Consider the following 25,465-nt stretch of genomic DNA (forward strand, 5'->3'; position numbering starts at 1 on the left):
CAACTACATCATGACGACACCACAACTACGCCACTCACATCATATTAGCGAAGCATTTATGGAATGCTTTAGTCCGAACCATCAAAATATAACCCCCTTAACTCCCCAAAAACACTTTGCAGAATTTGTTTTGGTAGATTAGACGAATAACCTTCAGATACAAATTGCGAAAATGTCTTAATCTCAAAAGAAACATACTTTCTTCTATAGATATTAGTTGGTTCTAGAAATCTTGTGAAAGGATGCTTATGGCAGGCAGGTGGAAGACAGTCAAAATCGCAGACCTCACCTTCAGGTTGTCTCCGTCCAGGGAGGCGGAGCCAATGCAGCGGAGCTTCTCGTCGACCCAGTAAAGCCTGTCACCAAGGAGGTCAAAGGTCAAGCTGGTGGGCCAGCTCAGGCTTTTGTTGACCAGCACCTTCCTTTTGGACCCGTCCATCCCTGCCTGCTCGATCTGAGGATTGCTGCCGATCTCGGACCACACCATCAGGCTGGGAGAGGGGACAATCAGAGTGAACAAAGTCAGTTGTATCCTTAATCACAGGCTGTAATGGATTGACAGGTCCACATTATACGACCCTCAATAAGCCTGAATAACTACAAATGTATTTTTTTTATCTCGGCAAGACTTCCCTGGTCAAGGCTGACCTACATAGCAACCACTTGTACAATATTCAAACTTATTTAAAGTATTAATAATTATGTATTGGATTCCCCTGCCCTGGTGTGTTCAGCCAGTGTTACCCTCGATGGGGCAGCAGGACCAGAGAGCTGGGCTGCTGCAGGTCCTCGTCCAGAACCACAGTGTAGTTCTGTGGACGCACCAGGTAGTCCACCAGCGGCACCGCCACAATCTGGGCCAGCAGGCCGTCCACCCAGTACAGGTTCATACCCACCCAGTCCACTGCCAGGAAGTCTGACCTCAGACCTGTAAACCAGTGAAAGGGAAAATCTAAAAGCCCATCCTCTATGACATCCCCTTGATATACATGGCCTCACCCCAGAGTGATGCATGATTACCTTTTCCTAAGGTCAAATCAACCAGGTGGACTTCAGGAACTAGGTAACGGCACTATTCCGGAGTTACCCAATTCTTTATTGGATGATTGGATGTTCGAGTCAGCTGAGCTTTGGTAAACAATGAAGCCGGGCCAATCGCCTCCAGGAAATTAAGGAAGTTTATACCATGACCAAGACAATAGCCTACCTTCTTATACCCATCCCTACCATCGACATTTCATTCTATATTATCTGATTGACCACTTATTACGGTGTGAATAGTTTAGAGTTTGAATTCACCCTTTAATGTTGGGGTCACTGAGCAGCGTTATTGGTAGTCCATACCTTTGACAAGAGTCCCCTTAATGTTTGGGTCACTGAGATGCGCCCAGCGGACGCTCTGGTGGTCGGGGCTCAGCCAGTAGACCCTCTGCTTCTGCCAGTGGTAGTCCAGGGAGAAGACGGGCCGGCTGGCCCAGGACAGCAGCTTGATCTGGGCCGAGTGAAGCCCCACCACCAGCAGCTCTGACTGCACCGAGGCCAGCAGCATCGCCTCATCTGGCCACATCAACATCACATCTAAAAGACTACTAAAACAGACTGATCACAATATCCCTTCACAATATCCCTTCACTCACATTGTAGCAGATATTACACCAAACCGATAGTATGAAATTAAGTGAAATGCACAATTGTATCAGTTCAGTTTGACCGATGGAAACAGGGAGCTCAAATAAATATTGATCTAAGAACTGAGGTGGATAAACCACAAAGCCTCCCTGAAGACCCCGTCCCCAGGAGAGGCCTCCCTGAAGACACCGTCCCCAGGAGAGGCCTCCCTGAAGACCCCGTCCCCAGGAGAGGCCTCCCTGAAGACCCCGTCCCCAGGAGAGGCCTCCCTGAAGACCCCGTCCCCAGGAGAGGCCTCCCTGAAGACCCCGTCCCCAGGAGAGGCCTCCCTGAAGACCCCGTCCCCAGGAGAGGCCTCCCTGAAGACCCCAGGAGAGGAGTCCAACCTTTGGGTTTGCAGGTCCTCTTGCCAGGCTCCAGCAGGAAGCCCGGGTGGCAGCGGCAGACGTAGGAGCCGGGCGTGTTCAGACAGCGGTGCATGCACACAGCGTCGCCCTGGTTACACTCGTCCTCGTCCACGCAGGACATCCCGCTGGTGTGAAGCCTAAAGCCCGGGGAACAGTAGCACCTCTGTCCCGTGGAACAGATGATTAAGAAACATGAGGAACCACAATAAAAAATAAAGTGAACAATTTTCCTTCTCCCAGGTGCATACAGGAGTCATCTGTCCTCAACGTTACAGACAAAATAATAATGCATTTTATTTATGGGCGCCTCAAGGTCACCTTACAAAATCAAACATCCATAGCAGCAAACAACAAAAAGCCAACAACATGATATAACAGTGTACAAGAGAAAATAAACGGTTCATTCTAGTCCAAAGAATGCAACTGACTTAAAGGGAGTAGGCTTTGGTGAATAGGGTGATAATGGAACTGTTGGATGTCATAAGATGCAACACCCCAGAATAAAAAATGTTTCGTCCAAGTGTATACATTTCTCATCTGTGCCACAGAGATAAAGTTCTAGCCCTCTAAAACTCATGTGCCCAGTCAACCAAAGTAAGATAACAAGGAACCACCAAGTACAACCAGACCAGGAAGGAACCTCCATCCACCACAACCCAGCTACAGGAGAGTTCACCACGAAGGCCCAAAGGGAGCCTCCACCAACAAGAAGCCTGCAACAGGAGAGTTACATGACAGCTACAGGAAGACCCAGAGGGAGCCTACCAGACCCCAGCTACAGGTGAGTTCTTGGCCTACTGACCGCTCCATGGGGGGTGGTGACACAGCGGTGGTCACAGCGGGGTGCTGCTGGACTGGAGCAATTCTGCTGCAGACACCCCGGGCCCTCGTCGGACCCGTCGGCACAGTTGGTGATGCTGTTGCAGACCAGGGCGGGGTCCAGACACTCTCTGCTCCCACACTGGAACGTCGGAGTAGGACACTTTGGGGCGCCACCTGGTGGAGGGCAACAGCATCACTGGCCTATATGCACCTTGCTTTGGACACAATTAAGTCTAGAAGCACAATACAGTCGTGCAGACTGCCATGTCATAGAAAGACATTTGTTAGGCTTCACTATGGGGTTCTTTAGATCATTGCGTTTTTGAGGTCACGGCATCTCTGGTTAATTAATGTGGACAAAGACATACATTTTTCTGAACATGTTCTGGGTTCACGAATGCATGTTGCATCACAATAAAATGAGCCTGGCCATCTAAACGATTTTTTTATTTACAAACACCCATTATCTTTTAGATGGATTGCTGCATGGTTTATTGCCCAGAGTCATTTACCGGTGATGCCAAACTTCCACTTCCCCCTGTGCTCACATTTGTCTTCGTCCACACCGTTTTGGCAGTCCTTCCGTCCATCGCACCTCCAGGTGAGCGGGACACACTGGCTGCTGTCTCCACACTGCCACTGAAACGCCCTGCACTTCTCTGCAGCAAACGTACAGTCCTGGAGCGGACAAACCAGAACTCATGCTTGAATCCAATCCCTCACATGGGAACCTCTAATTGAAACAGGGTGATTGTTACAAGTTGTACAGACCTCCGGGGCGGAACATTACCACAGCAGGACCCTAGGTTACCCAAGTTTCCCCTGGGTCATCCAGAAACAATTTGGAACTAGAAATGTAATTCATATGTGCACGGAAGTCTTTTGCATTTCCTCTCTTACTCCCCCGACCCATGCCAAATCCTCTTCCATCCCCGCCCAAACCCTTAGCTTCCCTCCCACCCACCCAATCCTCAATCCCCTCCCTCAAACCCCTCACCTTCTCGTCCGACCCGTCCTCGCAGTCCTTCTCCCCGTCGCACAGCCACTCCTTCTGCAGGCATTCATGGCTGTTGGGACAGCGGAGGTCCGCCTTGCACCGCGGGGGTCTGCTGCAGGCAACCTCGTCTGAGCGGTCCCGGCAGTCTGCGTATCCATCGCACCGCAGGCCATCCGACACACACTGGCCACTGGAGCAGCGGAACTGGGCTATCCCGCACTGCTGCACAGCTGCCATGGTGAAATGCCGTCAGTATCGGTTCAGTTCGCTTCTTCTAATGAAGAACCATTAGGTGGGGGACTGAATACGGGAATTCCACATTCGGTCCCCCAACGCGTTTTATAAATAAAATGCTGGGTGAAGGTACCCAACAAATAAGGCCCGGGGTTTAATTACCACCGTCGTTAAATAATGTTCTTGTGGCACGTTAGAAGCAAATGATAAAGAGGCCGCCCCTTAGTACTCCTTATCCGGTCCTTTAACTCCAATCTCAACTAAACCTTGACGGGCCACTGCCGCCGCCTGTCAGGGCAATCCAGTATGGAATGTGGTGTGGATTTAGTCTCTAGTGCAGATTCTAAAGTGTCCTACCACACGTCCCCTCATCTGAGCCGTCGGCACAGTCCCTCTCCCCGTCGCACAGGAAGCTCTGGGGGATGCAGCGCGTGTTGTTGTCACAGCCATGCTGGCAGCCCTCCATCAGCACCGGGCAGTCCAGCTCGTCTGAGCGGTCCCGACACTGGTACTGGCCGTCACACACCTGGTCCAGGGGGATGCACCTGCTGCCATGGGCACACTGGAAACCCCCTGGGGAGGAGGAGCGGCACAGGAGGGGCATCACCACAGTCATTATTCCACCGAGAGTCAAATAGGTTTAGGATATGTCAAGACAAAATCTGATGGAAGTCCAAAGCAACACATCGCCACTAAACTGGACACGCTTATGGATGAGGTCAAATTACAAGGAGTCTGGTTTCTATAAAGCAGTCAGGAACCATTGGTTTGATTTTATCCGTTGTCCCCGTGATTCTGAATGGCCGACTTCCAGAGCATGTTGAAAGGTAACCAGGAGATCCCCCTGAACTGGTAAACACCAACCTTTGCACTGGGAGCTGCAGTCCTCCTCGTCAGAGCCGTCTACACAGTCCGCCTCCCCGTCACACACGTGGCTGTAGATCACACACTCCCTGCCGTCCCGGCACAGCTTGGACCCCAGTCTACACCTGAGGGGGGCGGCCGGAGGACTGGGGCCGCGATCTGAGACAACAAAGACATTGGGCGGGGGGGAGGGGAACATTCAACACCCACTAGGTCAGGTTCCTTCGGAGGGGACCCGGGATGCAAGAAAAGACTTGTTCCCACAGAAAAAAAAAAATTTGTTTATGATGGTCAATAATGTTTGCATTATTATCTACCCTTATTGTATTTATACATATTTAAAGATTTTGTAACTTCCTGCCCGTCTTATAATTCCCATCCCGATCTTCCTGCTGAGACTGTGGCCAAGATTTACTTCAGCATTTCCCATCTGGGACTAATCCAGTACAATGAGTATCTCATGCCATCCCCCTGGTGCAGAATAATTGACGTTTAGAAAAGTGAAGTTCAGAATGTGTGCGACATTGTGGTGAGTGGCCCTGCTCACAGGAAACCGAGGGGTCTTTAGCGTCACACTGTTCCTCATCTGAAGCATCCGGGCACTGAGAGCGACCATCACACACCAGCTGTCTGGGAACACAGCGACTCCCATCTCTGCACAGGAAGGCTGCTGAAAGGAAAGGAAAGAAAGGAAAGGCTGATCTTTACCCGCCTTCACTAGTTCCTCCATGCCTTCTCTAGTGCATTAGTTCCTTCTTGCCTTCACCATTACAGTAGTTCCACCCTGCCTTCACTATTTCATTAGATCCTCCATGCCTTCACTGGTGCATGAGTTTCTACATGCCTTCACTAGAGCACGAGTCCTGCCTTTTCTAGAGTCATTTTCTAGAGTTACCTGGGTCTTCACAACGGGTCAAACAGTCTTTCTCATCTGATCCATCCGGACAGTCTTTCTGTCCGTCACATATCTGCTTCTGAGACAGACAGAGGGAGGAGGTGGCGCACAGCAGCCTGGGAGAGAGGCACCGATTCTGGGGAGATGCTGGGGTGCTGAGAAGCTCATGTGTGGGCCCTGGAGGGTCATTATGGTGAGACGCTGAGGAATCATGGAGACATTTTACTGTTATTTAAAGCCGTTTACGGTAGCAGGCTACAACAAACTACAATAACTTATACAATTGTAGGCAGGGTCTTCAGCTGAAATACTTATGGATTGGTTAACCAGCATACATTAAATCCACCACCGATTAAAGTGCTGTATATAAGAGCCAATGGATGGCAATCCTTCGACCATTAGTGAGTGAAATGCTGTGAGAATATCTGTTTCCAGTTCACTGCAACGTACTCTGAGAATGTGAATTTGCCTCCAGCTCATTTAAGACAAATCAGGGCATCTCAACCCTTATTGGTTCGGGGAAATCAATCTTGCACGTCAATCACAGCTACTCTAATGTAACAATTTCCAATAGAGGAAAACGTAGGGTGGAAAGGAGCATAGTCCTATAGTATATATGGTCCTACCATACACTATATCAACTCTCATATCCTCACTTTAGAACAGCCTTCCTCGTACTTCAGTCAGGACCCAAAACAGGTCAGTCTCCAGTTTTTACTGGGTGGGTAAAATGCACAAAAAAAAGCTATCGTATGCGGTCATGTCAGCCCTGGTTGCTGTGTGGAGCGGGAAGTTCTTTCAAATTGTAGGAAACTAGACTTATACGCACACAATAATCTGTATGTTTTTGTGTATGAGACATCTCCATGCACAAAGAGTATGGCTGGGGTTATCAACAGCTTGACCATAGTATTAAAAAAAACAACGCTTGTTGAAATAGGACAGATTGGACTAGAGGACTAGATATCTAACCATAAATAACATATTCAACACATTTATCCCCCATCAAGGACATATTGTGGCACTCTGGACAATGTTTAAAATATAGTTACTCAATCGATATGTAAACTAAACCGATCTGAAAAGAGTGGACCCATAGGATTCCTACCACAGTTGCTCTCGTCAGAGCCATCCTGACAGTCCCGCTCTCCATCACACAGGAAGCTTTTAGGGAGGCAGCGTTTGTTGTCGTCACAGCGATGTTGGCAGCTCTTTGAGGGCTTCCAGCAGTCGCTCTCATCCGAGTGGTCTGGACAGTGGGGCTTTCCATCACATACCTGATCCATGGGTAGGCACCGCCTCCCGTCAGCACACTTTAACTCGCCTACAACAGGTAGGGACAGGGGAGTTACCAACCCAGCAGCACCTCTGGAAACACACCTGGCATATGCCCTATAAGAGAGGCTTGTGCAGTGGGAGAAGAAACACTTCAGTGTTTCTAGAACAATCCCATTATCATTTGTCCCCACACCCAAAGCCTATTAAGAACATTCACACGTTAAAAATTAAATCAATTCGGCAAAGCTTAAGGTACCCTGGACATTTGCCAAGAAACTTTTGTATTGGCCAACTAAAACACCCAAATATGTTCCCTTACCTTCTTTACAAGCCAGTTGGCATTCTTCTTCGTCAGATCCATCTCCACAGTCTGGCTCTCCGTCACACACGTGGGAGTAGAGAACACACTGCTGGCCGTCTCTGCAGGCCTTGGAGCCCTTACGGCACTTGAGACCTCTGGGCTGGGGAGCCACAGCCCCTACGTCAGTAGGACAGCCCAACTCATCCAAGTCGTTTGGGCAGTCCTTCCTTCCATCACAGAACTGCGTGATGGCAATGCAGGTGGATAAACCGGGACAGGGAAGAGACTGTTGTGGACACACCACAGAGTTAGCCACCCCTGTATCTCTGGCGACAGGAAACGAGGCTCTGGGCGAGGGTGATTGGCCAAAACTCTCCACTGGGGTCTGGTATATTTGGTTGCCTACAAAGTCAATGTAAAAAAAATACAATTAGACATGCTCAGAGTGGACAAGGCGGCAAATCTGTCTACCGTTGATAAATTCCAGAGTTCAGTTGAAGCGGTAGAAGCGTTAACGCGGCAGACTGGCTTCATGAAACAACCACTCACTGCAGTGTTGTTCATCAGATCCATCTCCACAGTCTGGCTCTCCGTCACACACGTGAGTGTGAGGGACACACTGTTTCCCGTCTCCACACGGTGTGGAGCCCAAGCGACACTTGAGGCTGTTGGTCTGGGGAGCCACAGCTGCTACGGTAGGACAGCCCAACTCATCCGAGCCGTCGTTGCAGTGAGCACGACCGTCACACACTGAGCTCCTGGGGACGCAGCTCCGCCGGTCCTTACACCTGAAGTCAGCTGAAATGTACAAGAGCATTTCAAAGCTTTGTGGGAACGACACATTTGGAGGGAAAACACTCACCGAAATGGGAGAGCATCCTAAACATTAACAATAAACAGAAGAACTCCGGTTCAAACACAAGTCAAGTTCAGAAATTAACACCCCACTGGGTGCACAGACAATTTACCTTTATTCGCACATCTTTTAACACAGTTTCCCTCATCCGATCCATCCGGACAGTCATTCCGGCCGTCGCAGAGCTGAGTCTGGGAGATGCAGATATCTGATTGAGGACACTGTACTGCCGGGCTGATACAGAGGGCCTTGAGGGGAAGTGGGGGCTCTGGAAGACCAGCAACCTCTCCAGAGACCACAGTAGGGAAGGGTTTGTCTGATGCACCCAAGCCTGGTACCAGAGGAGGAACAGAATGATTTTCTGAAACATTTAGAGGAAGAGTTTGACTCCGTTATCCAACAGACACTGGGGCTAGGATGATCAGCCAAGACACAATTATGTTTTTTTTACACATGGATCAAGTCAAAACAAGTTTGCTAATCCACCAAATCTTCACCCACCACAGCTCTCCTCGTCAGATCCATCTCCACAGTCTGGCTCTCCGTCACACACGTGGGAGTAGAGAACACACTGCTGGCCATCTCTACAGGCCTTGGAGCCCTTACGACACTTGAGGCTGTTGGTCTGGGGAGCCACAGCTGCTACGGTAGGACAGCCCAACTCATCCGAGCCGTCGTGGCAGTGAGCACGACCGTCACACACTGAGCTCCTGGGGACGCAGCTCCGCCGGTCCTTACACCTGAAGTCAGCTGAAATGTACAAGAGCATTTCAAAGCCTTGTGGAAATGACACTAGGAGTATGTGTGGATGAGAGCTGATTGCAGCAGCCTCCCCTGTTGGATTCTGATTGGACTCTGGGGCTGGGTGAGGCTGCACACATTTGATCATCTTCAAAAATCGCTTACCCGGGGTCAGAACGCAGGGGCAGCAGCTCTAGCATGGGGCCCCAGACTTCGCTTTCCCAGGCCACATTGACCAGCTCTGACGGGGAGAACCCGAGGGGTTCCTAGGCCAGTGTTGAGATATAATCTCTCCACCTAGTCCTGGGTCTTCCCAGAGGCTTCCTCCCCAGGGAGGCACCCAGTGGGCATCCTTACCAGCTGAACCACCTCAACTGACTCTTTTCTAAGCAGAGGAGCTGCGGCTCTACTCAGTTCCTCAAGGATGGCTGAGGTTCTCACACCACCTCTAAGAGAGACGCCAGCCACCCTCCTGAGAATACCTGTTTCGGCCACCTCGGCCCGCAATCTCGTTCTTTCGGTCATCCACCAGCCATCATATCCAATGGTGGGGTTAGGAACGACGATCGACCGGCAGATCGAGAGCTTTGTCTTGTGGCTAGGCTCTCTTCTCGTCACAACAATGCGGTAAAGCGATGCAATACCGCCCCCACTGCTCCGATTCTTGGGCTCACTCACAACAAGACAGAGGTACTTAAACACCTTTACTGTGGCCAAGGACTCATTCCCTACCCGGAATAGGCAATCCACCGGTTTCCTGCCGAGATTCATTGCCTCAGATTTAGTGTTGCTGATCCTCATCCGAGCCGCGCCATCCGTCTGCGAGCCGGTCCAGTGAGTGCTGAAGGTCACAGGCCGGTGATGCCCTCAGGACCAAACCATTTGCAGAAAGCAGTGATGAGATCCGCAGACCACCGAACTGCAACCCCTCCCCACGAGGAGTACGCCTCGACATCCTGTCCATGAATATCAGAAACAGGATTGGCGACAAAGCACAGCCCTGGAGGAGGCCAACACCCACCGGGAACGAAACAGACTTGCTGCCGAGAAAGTGGACAAAGCTCTCGCTTTGGGAGTACAGAGATTGGCTGGCCCTGAGAAATGACCCCCTTACCCCATAATAACAATATCTCCCGGGGGACCCGGTCATACGCCTTCTCCAGATCCACGAAACTCATGTAGACCAGATGGGCATACTCCCAGAGCCCCTCCAGGATCCTTCCGACTGAAGAGTAGGTCCCGAGATCCACGTCACAAAATGCACTGTTACTCTTCAAACTGAGGCTTGACGATTGGCCGAACCCTCCTTTCCAGCACCTTGGAGTAGACTTTACCAGGGAGGCTGAGTAGTGTAATACCTCTGTAATTTGCACACTCTAGTCCACCTTTTCTAACAGGGGAACCACCACCCTGGTTTGCCACTCCTTTGGCACTGTCCCAGACTCCAACGCAATGTTGAATAGGCTGGTCAACGAAGACAGCCCTGCCACACCAAGAGCTTTCAGCAATTTCTGTCTGGATCTCATCAATCCCTGGGATTTTGCCACTGTTGAGTTGTTTGACTACCTCAGTGGCCTCCGACAGGAGGCCATCAGCCTCAAGCTCTGCCTCCACCATAGAGGCTTGTTAGTTGTATTCAGGGGTTCCTCATAGTGTTCAACTACCACCTCAGTTGAGGTCAACAGAGTCCCATCCTTACTGTACACAGATTGGATGGTTCCCCGGTTCCCCCTCCTGAGGTGCCGGATGCTTTTCCAGAAACAACTTGATTTCGGCCGAAATTCCCTCTCCATGGCATCTCTGAACTTCTCCCACACCCGCTGCTTTGCAGAGGCTGCACCCAGCCATTAATCAATGTGCACACGTAAAACCACCCATCACCACACACACACTCTCTCCTACATGGCAGCGGAGCACCCTTACTATGTTCATCTACAATTTCAACATCAAACGGATACAACACCACCACCCTGTGTGCTATGTCTGGAGGAGCCCAGAAAAGTCACCTAGGTGGAGTGTGACAGCTAACTACGTGGCGTGTACCGTAGCTTTGACCATATTCTACACCGATCAGATACAATTTCAGAAATGAACAACCCTCCGTGTGCACGGACGCAGTACCTTTATTTGCACATCTTTTCACACAGTTCCCCTCATCCGATCCATCCGGACAGTCATTCCGGCCGTCGCAGAGCTGAGTCTGGAAGATGCAGATGTCTGATTGAGGACACTGTACTGCCGGGCTGATACAGAGGGCCTTGGGGGGAAGTGAGGGCTCTGAAGGACCAGTAACCTCTCCAGAGACCACAGTAGGGAAGGGTTTGTCTGATGAGCCCAAGGCTGGTACCAGTGGAGGAACAGAATGATTTTCTGAAACATTAAGAGGAATGGTTTAACTTGGTGATCCAACATACACTGGGGCTAGGATGTTCAGCCCAGACACTGTTTTTTTTTTTCACATGGATTGACTCAAAACAAGTTTGCTAATCCCCCCCTAAAATATAAATTCACCCACCACAGCTCTCCTCGTCAGATCCATCTCCACAGTCTGGCTCTCCGTCACACACGTGGGAGTAGAGAACACACTGCTGGCCATCTCTACAGGCCTTGGAGCCCTTACGACACTTGAGGCCGTTGGTCTGGGGAGCCACAGCTGCTACGGTAGGACAGCCCAACTCATCCGAGCCGTCGTTGCAGTGAGCACGACCGTCACACACTGAGCTCCTGGGGACGCAGCTCCGCCGGTCCTTACACCTGAAGTCAGCTGAAATGTACAAGAGAATTTCAAAGCTTCGTGGGAATAACACTGGGAGTGTGTGTGGATGAGGGCTGATTGCAGCAGCCTCACCATTCAGAGACTGATTGGACTCTGGGGCTGGTTGAGGCTGCACATTGATCAATCGGTGTGCACAGGTTAAACCAGCCATCTCCAAACACTCTGGATATCGCCTACATGGCAGGGGAGCCCTCTTGCCATGTTCAACTACGACAATAAACCGGATACAAAACCACCAAACTGCATCTTATGTTTGGAGGAGCTCAGAAAAGTCACCTAGGTCGAGGGCGGCAGCTACCTTTGTGGCATGGACCATTTCCTACACTTGAGGCTTATGTGGAGCTTCTACACTGCTGTGGTCCCAGAAGGGCTGCCCAAGGACGCACTGGCCCCCAGAAGCGGTGATGGACAGCTACCACACAGCACCAGCCCTTTCCCAACAACGTGGGGGAGCCTAGCGGCTGCAGCCCAGCGACCGCCACAGGCAACCGTCCCTGCACTCAGACCACATAAGCCAAGACCCAGCCACCCCTCGGCCAGCCAGCACAGGAGCAAAAGGCCCCGTGCTCCACGCACGAGGGAGATGGAAAAGGCCCCGTCACCATGGGAGAGAGTGGTCCTACCGCGGGCGGTTTACGACCCTCTGAGGCGCTACGACCACAGCCAAGCTGAACCTCAATCCCACAATCCCCTAGGTGGAGTGTGGCAGCCACCTAGGTGGTGTGTAGCATGGACATTTACTACAGACACATCTAGAATGAAAATATTCACACTGAAATGGGGGAGCATCTTAAAAGGTTAACATGAAACAAGCTCACCAGTTTAGAAACAATTCAATTTCAGAAAAGAACACCCCTCTGGATTCACAGAAATGAACAACCCTCCGTGTGCACGGACGCAGTACCTTTATTTGCACATCTTTTCACACAGTTCCCCTCATCCGATCCATCTGGACAGTCTTTCGGGCCGTCGCAAAGCTGGGCATGGGAGATGCAGATGTCTGATTGAGGACACTGTACTGCCGGGCTGATACAGAGGGCCTTGAGGGGAAGTGGGGGCTCTGGAAGACCAGCAACCTCTCCAGAGACCACAGTAGGGAAGGGTTTGTCTGATGAGCCCAAGGCTGGTACCGGTGGAGGAACAGAATACTTTTCTGAGACATTGAGAGGAGGAAGAGATTACTCAGTGATCCAACCGCCACTGGGGCTAGGATGTTCAGCCCAGACACAATTAGGTTTCTTACCAATGGATCGACTCGAAACAAGTTTACCCCCCCCCCCCCCCCCCAAAATATATATTCACCCACCACAGTTCTCCTCGTCAGATCCATCTCCACAGTCTGGCTCACCGTCACACATGTGAGTGTGAGGGACACACTGTTTCCCGTCTCCACACGGTGTGGAGCCCAAGCGACACTTGAGGCTGTTGGTCTGGGGTGCCACATCTGCTACGGTAGGACAGCCCAACTCATCCGAGCCGTCGTTGCAGTGAGCACGACCGTCACACACTGAGCTCCTGGGGACGCAGCTCCGCCGGTCCTTACACCTGAAGTCAGCTGAAATGTACAAGAGCATTTCAAAGCCTTGTGGGAATGACACTGGGAGTGTGTGTGGATGAGGGCTGGTTAATGCAGACTCCCCTGGCAGAGTCTGATTGGACTCTTGGGATGGGTGAGGTTGCACATTGATCAAGTAGTATGCACAGGTTCAACCAGCCATCTCCACACACACTCTGGAGATCTCCTACATGGCAGCGGAGCATCTGTGCCATGTTCAACTAAATTTTTAACATTAACCCGAATTTAACACCACCACTCTGCGTCCCATCTTTGGAAGAGCCCAGAAAATTCACCTAGGTGGTGTGTGACACCATTTGCTACACTATTCAGATATAAGATCAGAAGGGGTGCACAGACACATTACCTTTATTCGCACATCTTTTCACGCAGTTCCCCTCATCTGATCCATCCGGACAGTCTTTCCGGCCGTCGCAGAGCTGAGTCTGGAAGATGCAGATGTCTGATAGAGGACACTGTACTGCCGGGCTGATACAGAGGGCCTTGAGGGGAAGTGGGGGCTCTGGAAGACCAGCAACCTCTCCAGAGACCACAGTAGGGAAGGGTTTGTCTGATGCGCCCACGGCTGGTACCATTGGAGGAACAGAATACTTTGCTGAAACATTGAGAAAAGGTAGACATTACTCTGTGATCCAACCGCCACTGGGGCTAGGATGTTCAGCCCAGACACAATTAGGTTTTTTACTAATGATTCGACTCAAAACAAGTTTACGTATCCCCAAATTTCACCCACCACAGCTCTCCTCGTCAGATCCATCTTTACAGTCTGGCTCTCCGTCACACATGTGAGAGAAGAGGACACACTCCTGGCCGTCTCTACAGGCTTTGGTTCCCTTGCGACACTTGAGGCCGTTGGTCTGGGGAGCCACAGCTGCTACGGTAGGACAGCCCAACTCATCCGAGCCGTCGTGGCAGTGAGCACGACCGTCACACACTGAGCTCCTGGGGACGCAGCTCCGCCGGTCCTTGCACCTGAAGTCTCCTACAACAAGGTAAACAGTGAAACCAGTGTTTATTATAAAGCGTCACCCCAACTTGGCTGTATGCGAGGTCAGGCATCCTGCCGTACTGCAATACCTAGTTTGTCTCCTCAACTAATGAGCAACCACTCGCAGCCGAAAGCTGACTACTAATGGGCAAAATCAACCAAAACAAGCCACGCCCCAGCACGACATCTTGAGACCAAATCAACCACACTTCTTTACCCCCTAGAACAGGAAGGTCATCAGTGTCAGACCTGCCAGTACATCAGCAGTAAGTTCTGGCTCAACAACATGAAGGCATCTGTAGGCAGGTAGGGGTTCCACCAGGTACAGGTAATAAACCAAACACATGTCGACCATGAGAAGTTCAGATTGCTTACCTTTCTGAGGACAGCTCTTAACGCAAAGGTTCTCATCAAACCCATTCGGGCAGTCTTCCTTCCCGTCGCAGAGCTGGCTTGGGGTCAGACACACCGCCGAATCAGGGCACAGAAACGATGGCTTTGGGCAGATGGGCTGGTCTGGACCTGAAGAAAATAGATACCGTTTGGCTGACTTGACGCCAAATCCCATTAATAACGTGTTTTTTTTTGCATGCCAATGATTATGCTGCCACATGCCAGTGGTGGCATGCGTGCCTAGGGTGGCCGACCCCTGGTATATGGGGATCTTTTGACATGGCTAGCTTTTCCAAATTCTTACTCCAAAGATTACTACTTGTGTTACCAAAGACCGCATGGAATAGATTTCATTACACTTTTGCTCAGCAGCCCTACCTGCCCTTATGTCCTTCAGAGCCACCATCACCCCAAACACACTGCCATCCAGGGTCACGACCTTGAGGCTACGCCCATCTCGGCGGTCCCACAGTGTTAGGGCATTATCAGAGAGGGACAGCAGGTAGGGTTCGAATGCCGCAACCACTGATCCTGTGATGTTCCATCGAGGGCCGTAGACGTGGGTCCTTTTCTGGAGCAAGCTCAGTGTTGACAAGCCTGCGACAGAACAGCAGATGGCTGTGTGAAGGGTTCAGATGACAGACTGCGGGCTGGTCAAAAGCCCTTTACTTTATAGTAAGTAAAGAATGACTTACAAGTGAGGCGGAGGACAAGCAAAGCTTATGATAAGTTGACGTACCACTTAAAAGACCATTTGAGCATGTTTAATATGCCTAGATTAATTTAAGGTGGCATTCAATTTTTAAGAAAAGCAGCATCCGAGTTTCCCAAATATCTTCGAAGTCCATCCATCAGTCAAACATCTTTCACTCCACAAAAACCTGATTGCATCATTTCAACCACCAAAGCTCAATGATTAACAAACAAACCATAATTCAATGATTTGTTTTTCATAACCAAATCAAGTCAACAGGATGCTTCATCTCGAGGGATCTGAAAGTGGCTCCACCCACCTGCAGAAGCCGTGGTCCACAGCATGGCGTTGGCCCGCAGGTCCAGGGCAATGGTCCCAGTGAAGCCCGAGCTCAGGTTCAGCAGCTCCTTGGCAGGACCCCCCTGCACCCCCATGCTCAGGAGGCGGACGCCCTCCAGCCAGTAAACCGTGCCCCGCAGCCAATCAACATACACGTCCTTGATCCCGCCCCCCTTGGTGTGGTACAGTTCCTGCGGGTAACCACCGAATGCAACAGTGATCCCGATGGTGGCCTGGTCACATGACACCCAGAAGATGACTCCAGATCGCTGGTCCAACTTGATTAAACAAACTGAGGGAATCATCGCAGGAAAGATTGTGTTAAACACTATATCAGGTGAACAGTGTAGAAAACAGTCCTTCATTGAAGGAATTGGTTATGAAAGTATATGAAGATACTGCATCAAAAGAATTTTAGAACACTATTCCACAATTTCAGGATACATACCACATCAATTTGGGAAGCCTTTTGGAGATCAATATGCCCCATATGGTTAAAGAGTTCACCAGACGGTATACCTGGTAGCAGCGTGGGGACAGGTTGGGTCTTGCGCTGCGTGAGGCTGGTGTGCTGTATCTGGCCGCTTCTGTTGGCCCAGTAAAGCCCGTCTCGGTACCAGTCTACGTCGTAGGTGAGGATGCCCTTTGTGGTAAACAGCTGGGTCTGAATCACTTCCCCCTCCTTGAACTCCAACATGTTGATGCTCGCTGCAGTTGCATACACAAACCTTGGGTCTGTCAAAAGAAAGATGTGTAATGTTTTTCAGGCTCTAACCCAGAAATAGAGCCTGAAAATTCCCTTGAGCCGGAGATTTTAGTCCCTTGATTTTAGTTCCGTAGTCCCTTGAGCCGGAGATTTTATGTATTTGCCGAATTTGACAAAAACCTTGCTGGGTACCATGAAGATGAAGTCTGTTCTAAACAGTTTGGCCCAGATTCAAAGCACATTATTGAAAGTCCTTCGTTTATTTAATTTGGACTTCGTAGAAAACTCCAAATGGTAAATAAATAATGTATTTTTTGTCAAACAAAGGCTTAATTTTTAACTATTTCCTAGAATGCGTCATTTTTATTTATTCAATACAGTAAGAACCAAAAATGCCTAAATGTAGTTCATCCATAGATGCAGTCCTGATCCAATGACTATGGTGTACATTTCTGCACGTGAAAAAGTCTGGTCAATACTTGCATTCGCATCTCCTGTCTGGCATGAGTATCTTTGAGTCGGGGCAGCTGCAGGTGAAGCCCAGGGGGTTGTTCTTGGTGGGCAGGCAGAGCTGGCAGGGACTGTTTGTACACGCAGAGGAGCCTGGGTCACAAGGAAAGACACCTTCACCACTCACTACATGGAGTAACACCTTCACCACTCGCTACATGATGAGCAACACCTTCACCACTCGCTAGATGATGAGCAACACCTTCACCACTCGCTAGATGATGAGCAACACCTTCACCACTCACTACATGATGGTTGAAGATAGTGGTCAATGAAGGCAGAGACTTTGCAGTCAACCGTTTTGTCCCCTGAGCATTGAGACCAACTCCTTAAATTTCTGTGCATCAACTTCCCCCCTCTTAATTTTATGCCAACCACTGCCAACCACATCGATGTCCACGAGAAAATGTGCATCGCACACGTGGTAAGTAGTAGGTTAACAAGTGGTTAAAACTATGGCTACACTAATGATTAATAGTGGTTCGCTGGTGGCTACGAATCATTAGGGAATATTCATCAAAACTGTTAAAAAATATAAAATATCTTCAAGCCAATATTGCCGTAGCATTCGTCTTTATGGCAAGACTCTTCAGTACTACCTGTGCTCTTACCCCAGAGATGTCTGTAGGGTAAAAGCAGAGGTCATACTGAAGAGCAAAAAACCGTCAGTGCAGAGCAGTAAACTCCTGGGCCTGCCCTTGGTCGAAGCCCTTCTTTCACCCACACTACCTTGTGGTTGCTGCAGCGCGTGGACGACGGTCATGAAGGGAAGAGCGGCTAGATCCCTCTGGATCAACGCCTTCACGCTGGTCGGGTTCTGATCTGCCCTCCAGAGTCCTTGGCGGTCCGTCCAATAGAAGCGGTTTCCAAACACAGCGAGCCCAGTGGCAGCCCCGGTGCTGCCCAGCAGGCCGGGGAACGAGGAACGGCCGGTGCCGTCCACCCTGACCGTCTCCACGGACTGTAGGAACACAATGGGAGCTCTTCAGAGGCTCCGTCTTCAGGCACTCATCAGGAATCGCAACATTAGTTCAAACTAGTTGCCTGTATGGTTCTCCTTCACATGGTCAAGGAACCAAGGTCTTAATGTTCATCACGTTATGCAAAGATAGTCACCGATACAAGATTGAGATAGTCTTATGGTTTGATGCGATGTGGAAACATAATGAAGTTTTAAACTATAGCACATCTATACAATAGTTTATGTTTAGTAAAGCCAAAATGTAAGAAAAACAAGCATCTTTGAAAATGCAAACTTCCTTTTGGTGTGTCCAATGGTGTGACTCTGCAGCAAAAGCTGTAAGGACCGAAAAACATTTTAGGACTCGTATAAAACATTGATTCCCCAAGTCGTACGTGCTTGAAGTCGCTGATCCAGTACAGTCTCCTGGAGGCCACGTCCACCGTGAGGCTGTGGGCCCCCTGAGTGGTCAGGACGACCAGGGCTCTCCGGTCGGCACCATCCATCCAGGAGCAGTCCAGAGTCGCCCTCTCTCCCGGGCCCAGGTTGATCCAGAACATCAGGCTGTAGACACAGATGGCCCATAGTGACCACGTCATACTTTGTTCAGGATGATTGTTGCCTAGGTCACTAATTGTCACACATTGTGTTGACTAATTGTGCTTTATGTATGCGTGCATCATCATTTCCTTATTGTATGCTTTCTTTTTTTATCACCAACCAAAATGGATGCTGAAGGAATTAGAAGAGGTCAGCCAAAGCACCAGCAAGCATGAGTTACCTTTCCGTGGGTAAAACCACCATCTCGGATGGACTGATGCTTTTGCTCAGTAGCGTTGTGAAGCCCTTCCCATCAGCAGAACCCATGTAGATCGATTGAGTCTTCCGATTGGTCCAATACAAATCTCCATTCAACCAATCACAAGCCAAAGATATGATCCCTGGCAGCCCTGTTGATGGAAGACAGATTGAACGCATCATCTGCATTAGAAACACCATGATCAGGTCTTCATCATTAATCCTGTAGTACACATGCTACCACTCACAAGTCATTATAATGAACAAAGCGGACCAACCCACCAGTGTAAACAGTGTGGTTCTTCCTCCCGTCAGTCTTGAAGATCGAGCCCTGGCCCTCTGCCCAGTAGTACCACCCCCTGACCAGGTCAAAGGTCAAGGCAAGAGGCTCAGAGTCCGCTGTCCAGAGCGTTTTAAAAGCCTGGCCTTTGAGACCAACGAGGCCCAGGGATCGTTTCTGGACAGACAGCAGTCTGGGGGCGCCACCTGGAGGAGGTACACAAGGTGACAGTGAGACAGTGGCGCCACCTGGAGGAGGTAGACAAGGTGACAGTGAGAGTGGCGCCACCTGGAGGAGGTACACAAGGTGACAGTGAGACAGTGGCGCCACCTGGAGGAGGTACACAAGGTGACATTGAGACAGTAGCTGGTGTCTTCACCTGCCAGACAGAAGAGACCGGGTTCAAGCCCCGATTTCTACAGTCTACCTGTAGGCTTCCCAATACCTACCTGCTCCTTATGACATCAAGATTCATTGTCAACTAATCTGAAATGTTCCTCAATGATCTCAGGGCAAGTTGTTAAGAGAACAGGGCTTTGACAGACTAATCACAGGAGGGGATAATGGATAAGGATCAGGTTGACTGTGAAAAGTGTACTTAAAATTACTCGGGGGAGACAATTTAGAGATCCCCTTTGATCAGATTCTATACAACTCAAAGAATACTGATTTTATTTGATAAATTCTTTATTTTAATAACATCTGGGGCCGTATTCACAAAGGATCTTAGGGCTAAAAGTAGGTCCTAACTGGCGAATTTAGGAGTAACTCCTAAAAATAATGGGCGTGTCACTCTTAAATTTAGGACTCCTAACTTTTTTCACTAAGAGCAATTCACAAAGTATTTTAGGACTAAAAGTAGCACCCAAGTCTAGGAGAGCTTAAAAGTCCTCAAGAGGACTCCTAACTCAGTAAGACCTATTCACAAAGAATCTTAAAATGCCTGCGAGACGAAATGTTAGGGTATTCAACTTATTGTGGAGTTAATGCGCAATGCAATAACATCCCCGACTAACAGGAATAATCCGATTGTAGTCCCGAAATAAAATGTTTGGCCACACTACGTTGTTTAGCAACAGGGGAAATGCAAATGTCAGCCATGCCATAAACTTTCCTTTGGACATTCAACAATTACACAGGATCAAATCCAACTTCATGGCAATTGCAGGTATGCCCGGTGCTATTGACGGGACGCACATAAAAATAATTGCGCCATCAAAAGACGAGGACGTGTTCGTCAATAGGAAGAAAGTGCATTCCATCAACACGCAGGTTGTTTTTGATGCAAATTTTAACAGAGCCTACTGGATGTTGTTGCAAAGTGGCCTGGATCTTCAGCTACCCATGATTCGCGCATTTTAATGGTGAGCGGTCTGAGGCAGCTTTTTGAGATGTACCAGTTGGGTGTCACTAGCTGGGTGACAGTGACTATCCATGCAAGACGTGGCCCTAGACACCCTACCTCAATCCACAACCGGGAGCACAGTTAAAGTATAACATGTAAGTGATCACGCAGATTACGCTTAGTCCTATGCGTAAAACGCATCGTATTGGCTCTTTGACGCCTTTTATTTGTTGAATCCATATTTATTATTGTTTACTTATTTCTTCCATGTATGCTAGAGCACACAAACATACACGAAATGTTGTGGAGAGAGGAATTGGGCAGATGAAACGTCGGTTTCATGTCCTCCACGGCGAAATACGCCTCACCCCAGAGAGGGCAAGCACAGTAATCACTGTATGTGCCATTCTACATAACCTCTGCAAGCGGAGGAACATTCCACAGCCAGACGATGATGATGATGATGATGATGATGATGATGATGATAATGATGATGATCAACATTGCAAGGAATTTGGCCGTGTGGAACCGAGTGGACAGGCATTTAGGGATCACTTTGAAAACACATTTTAGGTAAACACCTTGGCACAAATCAGTCAACACTTGGGTAGTTCGTAACATTTATTTTCTTTTAGATTTTACGTATTTTTATTGTTTGCTTTCTCTCTCTTGAACGTGCAGGCTGCAACGTCATTATCGTGGTCTGCACAAAATGTTCATCATGCGTGTATTCTGCTAACTGCACTATAACTACTTAATAGGAATTCATTTCTAGCCTAGGCTATTTCCTTGTTTTTCGGTGATTCAGTGGGCTCGTCTGAACAACCAATCACCGAACTGACCGCTTCTAAACTCGTGCACGAGAATTGACGTAATCCATAGCAACGGCGCGTCACTCTTAGTTCACTCTTTGTGATTCATCCTTAGTAAGAGTAGGTCTCAGCGGCTTTGTGAATAACTTTTAAGAAAAAACTCCTACGTAAAATGTTTTAGCGCGAGTTAGGAGCACCCCTAGCGGTAAGATAAAATGCTTTGTGAATACGGCCCCTGATCAAAAGTGTTTGAGAGGATATAAACCCTTCAGAAGGCCCATTGGTTTGTGTTGGAACGTGAAGGAGTAAATTAAAAATTAGAATGCTGCTGACTGCAGTTGATGGGAAGGAAAATGCTATGCAGCACTGTGATTGGTGGGCCCGCTATAATTTCACAGAGGTCGAGTAATAGTAATTCAATGACTAATTTCAAATGAAAGTCAAAGTGACTTATCATAGCTTCCCTCTGAATGGGCTTTGTTATCACTAACTTTACGTCAAGTTCCACCCGCTGTGGGGGACACAAATCCAATAAACCGGCTCGCTAGCTTATGGTCACGACTTTGTTTAGTTCACGATGGCAGCCGCTGCGAGTAACCTAACCGCTATTGAGGTTCGGTTCCTGATTTGTCATCTACTCCGTTTTCAGGGGTTTACTTTTGACAAAAAGTTAACAGGAAGACCAACACGAGAGCTAAAATGAAAACCCGAGGCGGGCAAGATTTAAGAGTCACGGTTCGCTACTACCATATGTCGGATCAATTCGTAATCTGCACACAAGTCTTCTGTGCAGGTTACATATTGATCGGACATGGTTTGAAAACCAATGCCTATTCCAAAATGCAGTAAAATAAGGCTCCATGGTTACAAGATACACAGGGTCATCATGAGCAGCGGAGGCGGACCTCACCTGAGGCCAGACATACAGACTGGTCCAGGACGAACCCCTCCCGGCAGTGGCAGTAGAAGGAGCCCACGGTGTTGGTGCAGTATTGAGTGCAGGGGGGAAAGGGCTTGCTGCACTCATCCACATCTGGAAAAGCCAACCAGCCCGATTAGGAACACAATACAATCCCTCAATAGTTCCATCGGCTTTTCAGTTGCTTTACGGACGTTTCTGCTAAACTTTTCAGGACACCACTTTGGTGCTCCTGACATGCACATCTTGTCTCAGGCAGCCCCCTGGCTGCTTGTCTCAGGCACTCATCCCATACCGTGGGTCACATGCTGTGTTAGCAGCAGGTTGCTTACCCTCACACATCACTCCGTTGACTGACAGTTTGAGTCCAGGGGGGCAACTGCAGCGGACCCCGCCTGGTTCATCCGTGCAATCATGGCTACAGCCCCCGTGAGCCCCAGAGCACGTGTGACCTAACATGAACAGAATAAAACTTCAAAAGGTCATTGGTATGACGGAACACTGCACCTCTTACATGAGCCATTTGATCCATTGTGCAGTGTGAGCCAGCTGCTTCTGCTGAGACAAGTGTTCAGTGGGTTAATCACGTAGAGGCTGGGCAATTTACTCATAGAAGAACCATTAGTTCACAGAAGTTAATGCAGTAATAAGCATTATATACCACTAGCATAGATCTAGTGGTCGGCTTAGCTCAGCAGGAAGAGCAGGTGGACTTGAACCATAATGTTGCTAGTTCGATCCCTTAGGACTGCTGATTATGTGGCAGAGGTTCAGTCTTACCGCAGCTCAGGGGTTCATCGCTTCCGTCTGAACAGTGGCGGATTCCATCACACCGCTGCTCCGGAGACACACAGAGCCCCTCGGGACAACGCAACCAGCCCGCCTTACACAGCCCTGCAACACAACGCCTTCCATCACACACCTCACCCCGGTCAGGGCCCTCACAACTCACCCCCCGGTCAGGGTCCACACACACACACACACACACACACACACACACACACACACACACACACACACACACACACACACACACACACACACACACACACACACACACACACACACACACACACACACACAGCAGCCCCCCGTCGGGGTCCTCTCACCTCACACACCTGGTCAGGGTGCACACGCCTCACAACCCCCTTGTCAGGGTCCCCACAGACCTCACCCCCAGGTCGATACACCTCAGTCAGGGCCCACACACCTCATAAGTGATTTTATCATCCATTCCCCTCTCCTATACGTCAGAAGATTGGTTTAATTGCTGAGTTGTTGGTCTGGTCTCTTGAAAAAGGATTACATTCTCAATGGAGACTTTCCTGGTAGAATGCAGGGGACCAGTACACCAGTAGTTTGCTCACCACAGTCCTGTTCGTCCGAGCGGTCCAGACAGTCATCGTTGCCGTCACAGCGCGCCTCCCTCGGGACACACATGGCGTTGTGACACAGCCAGTCTGCCTCCAAACAGCCGCCACTCGTCACACAGTCCTCCTCGTCCGAGCCGGTGGGGCATTGGCGCACGCCGTCGCATCTGCCTGACTCGTTCACACACCCCACAGAATCCACACACTCAAACTGCCCCGCGGGGCACGGGCTGGAGGTGGGCCCTGGACGTGGAGAGCAGTAAAATGGAAGTTCTGAGCAACATTAGAGTTTAGAGCAGGCTTAGAAATGAGGAGAAGGAGAGTTGAGAGCAGGTTTAGAGTGGAGCAGCAGTAGAGTTTAGAGCAGGCTTAATGCTGAGTAGCATTAGAGTTTAGAGCAGGTTAAGAGTTTAGTAGCAGGAGAGTTCAGAGCAGGCTTAGTGTAGAGCAGCAGTTAAGTTTAGAGCAGGGTTATTGTTGAGCAGCAGTAGAGGTAGCAGCAGGTTTAGAGTTGAGCAGCATAAGGCTGCTCAACTCTAGCTGAAGAGTATTCATACTTTGGCACTCAGTCTCATCCGAGCCATCGAGACAGTCTCCATCCGCGTCACACCTCCATTCTGCAGAGATACAGTTACCGTCGTCACATTCCCACTGGCCTTGGGGGCAGGCTCGACCCTGTCCTGCTACACACAAACACTTCAACATTTAATCATTAGTAAAAAAGTTTTGATTATTGAAAAGTCCATATAGTTTTAGTTAGAAGTTGATACAGATACGAAAACTTTGCATTACAATGGGCATTCAAAATATAGTGGGCTTGGATTATGTACAAATGCATGTAGGCCTACAAATACTCAAAGTGGATTACAATTTACTTTATTGGTCGCTCATGTGGGAGGAAAAAAAGCAGATGCAACAGCAAGAAACAATTAAGTTGTTGGGTTATATCTCTCAAGAAATTCAGGGGGGGGGGCGCGCGCTGAGCGACGGTCATGACTTGCGGCGATGCATTGCCATCGCTCCCGATTTCCTGTCTCCTACATCTATAAGTCGTGTACGCCTGTTAACATTTCGCGGAGCGAGAATAACACTAATAAAGAGAACAACAACGAGAATAAATAAGGATCTCCAAGAAATATTTGACAAAACAATTTATATATACGTCAAAATATCCGTCCATCACAAGTCCCGCCCTCTCCCTTTCTTGTCAATAACGTTTATTTGGCGTATCCTCTTCAGACATCCCGTCGTGAGAGTAGAACGAGACGTCAGAGTGATACAGAGAGAAGGCGGCCAGCTCAGTTTCACAAGCCCAACTACGTTACATTAATTGGACGCATTGAATGAAGTGAAGGGATTTAAAGTTCCAGGTAAATACCTCTCAGCCCGGCGATAAACACCAACCAAAGCACGTGGAGGAAGTCCATTGTGCGACATGGGGCTCACCTGTAGCCAGGTGCTTTATCACATCGGACCAGCTGCAGCTCATCAGCTCATGATTAACCGCCACTCTCCAGCTGAGCCTCCACCTTTTGATTTTTGGACAGGAAAAATATATAATAAACTACTGTCTTCCTTTATAGTACTTTATTTAAAGTTGAACATGACTTTCTGTGAATTACACATCGGGGGTCTATGCGCTATGCTTGCTGCCCTCTGCTGGCGTAAACCAGTAACTACATCAAGACCAAGGTTTGGATAAAGGGTACCACACAGCCCAGTGGATACAAGAACAGTGATAGATATAGGCCGTTTCTCAATTCGTAGCACGCGTACTACGGACTCGATGACTTGCAAGCACGTACTTGGCAAGTCTGTACCTCAAGCACATACTTGCGAGCATGCGAGTACGTACCTGCAATTGGAACAGCAGCAGACTGGATGACGTCACCACCTCTGCTCGTCCGTTAACTGCGCTACGGCCTCATTTAGGCATATACTACTGAACAATATAAACAAATGATATAAAACAAA

General features: G+C 49.2%; 1 protein-coding gene across 5 annotated transcripts in view; it reads right to left on the minus strand.

Annotated features, from left to right (window-relative positions):
• si:dkey-88l16.3 (low-density lipoprotein receptor-related protein 2) overlaps nucleotides 1–24,931 on the minus strand; it is a 33,391-nt gene extending 8,460 nt beyond the window's left edge. Inside the window, exons 1-37 of one of the 5 annotated variants that reach the window (XM_056578351.1) lie at nucleotides 24,870–24,931; nucleotides 24,049–24,174; nucleotides 23,489–23,734; nucleotides 22,902–23,015; nucleotides 22,454–22,573; nucleotides 22,113–22,235; nucleotides 19,048–19,251; nucleotides 18,749–18,917; nucleotides 18,363–18,531; nucleotides 17,736–17,967; nucleotides 16,980–17,099; nucleotides 16,310–16,525; nucleotides 15,771–16,082; nucleotides 15,136–15,354; nucleotides 14,740–14,886; nucleotides 14,110–14,358; nucleotides 13,723–13,971; nucleotides 13,107–13,355; nucleotides 12,705–12,923; nucleotides 11,540–11,788; nucleotides 11,146–11,394; nucleotides 8,785–9,033; nucleotides 8,396–8,644; nucleotides 7,977–8,225; nucleotides 7,446–7,829; nucleotides 6,957–7,172; nucleotides 5,849–6,049; nucleotides 5,501–5,623; nucleotides 4,954–5,112; nucleotides 4,447–4,662; nucleotides 3,856–4,085; nucleotides 3,407–3,536; nucleotides 2,839–3,032; nucleotides 2,016–2,199; nucleotides 1,345–1,557; nucleotides 745–928; nucleotides 290–491 (exon numbers count right to left, since the gene is read on the minus strand). In XM_056578351.1, the coding sequence (XP_056434326.1) occupies nucleotides 290–491; nucleotides 745–928; nucleotides 1,345–1,557; nucleotides 2,016–2,199; nucleotides 2,839–3,032; nucleotides 3,407–3,536; nucleotides 3,856–4,085; nucleotides 4,447–4,662; nucleotides 4,954–5,112; nucleotides 5,501–5,623; nucleotides 5,849–6,049; nucleotides 6,957–7,172; nucleotides 7,446–7,829; nucleotides 7,977–8,225; nucleotides 8,396–8,644; nucleotides 8,785–9,033; nucleotides 11,146–11,394; nucleotides 11,540–11,788; nucleotides 12,705–12,923; nucleotides 13,107–13,355; nucleotides 13,723–13,971; nucleotides 14,110–14,358; nucleotides 14,740–14,886; nucleotides 15,136–15,354; nucleotides 15,771–16,082; nucleotides 16,310–16,525; nucleotides 16,980–17,099; nucleotides 17,736–17,967; nucleotides 18,363–18,531; nucleotides 18,749–18,917; nucleotides 19,048–19,251; nucleotides 22,113–22,235; nucleotides 22,454–22,573; nucleotides 22,902–23,015; nucleotides 23,489–23,734; nucleotides 24,049–24,174; nucleotides 24,870–24,918 (7,413 nt within the window). In that variant the 5' untranslated portion in view covers nucleotides 24,919–24,931. Of the gene's footprint in view, nucleotides 1–289; nucleotides 492–744; nucleotides 929–1,344; nucleotides 1,558–2,015; nucleotides 2,200–2,838; nucleotides 3,033–3,406; nucleotides 3,537–3,855; nucleotides 4,086–4,446; nucleotides 4,663–4,953; nucleotides 5,113–5,500; nucleotides 5,624–5,848; nucleotides 6,050–6,956; nucleotides 7,173–7,445; nucleotides 7,830–7,976; nucleotides 8,226–8,395; nucleotides 8,645–8,784; nucleotides 9,034–11,145; nucleotides 11,395–11,539; nucleotides 11,789–12,704; nucleotides 12,954–13,106; nucleotides 13,356–13,722; nucleotides 13,972–14,109; nucleotides 14,359–14,739; nucleotides 14,887–15,135; nucleotides 15,355–15,770; nucleotides 16,083–16,309; nucleotides 16,526–16,979; nucleotides 17,100–17,735; nucleotides 17,968–18,362; nucleotides 18,532–18,748; nucleotides 18,918–19,047; nucleotides 19,252–22,112; nucleotides 22,236–22,453; nucleotides 22,574–22,901; nucleotides 23,016–23,488; nucleotides 23,735–24,048; nucleotides 24,175–24,869 lie in introns of all 5 variants that reach the window. The other 4 variants (XM_056578350.1, XM_056578349.1, XM_056578348.1 and 1 more) reach the window with 4 other exon arrangements.
• Between the last annotated feature and the right edge of the window lie 534 nt (nucleotides 24,932–25,465).

The sequence above is a fragment of the Gadus chalcogrammus genome, chromosome 19 (genome assembly GCF_026213295.1).
Source record: "Gadus chalcogrammus isolate NIFS_2021 chromosome 19, NIFS_Gcha_1.0, whole genome shotgun sequence".
NCBI classification, from domain to species: Eukaryota; Metazoa; Chordata; class Actinopteri; order Gadiformes; family Gadidae; genus Gadus; species Gadus chalcogrammus.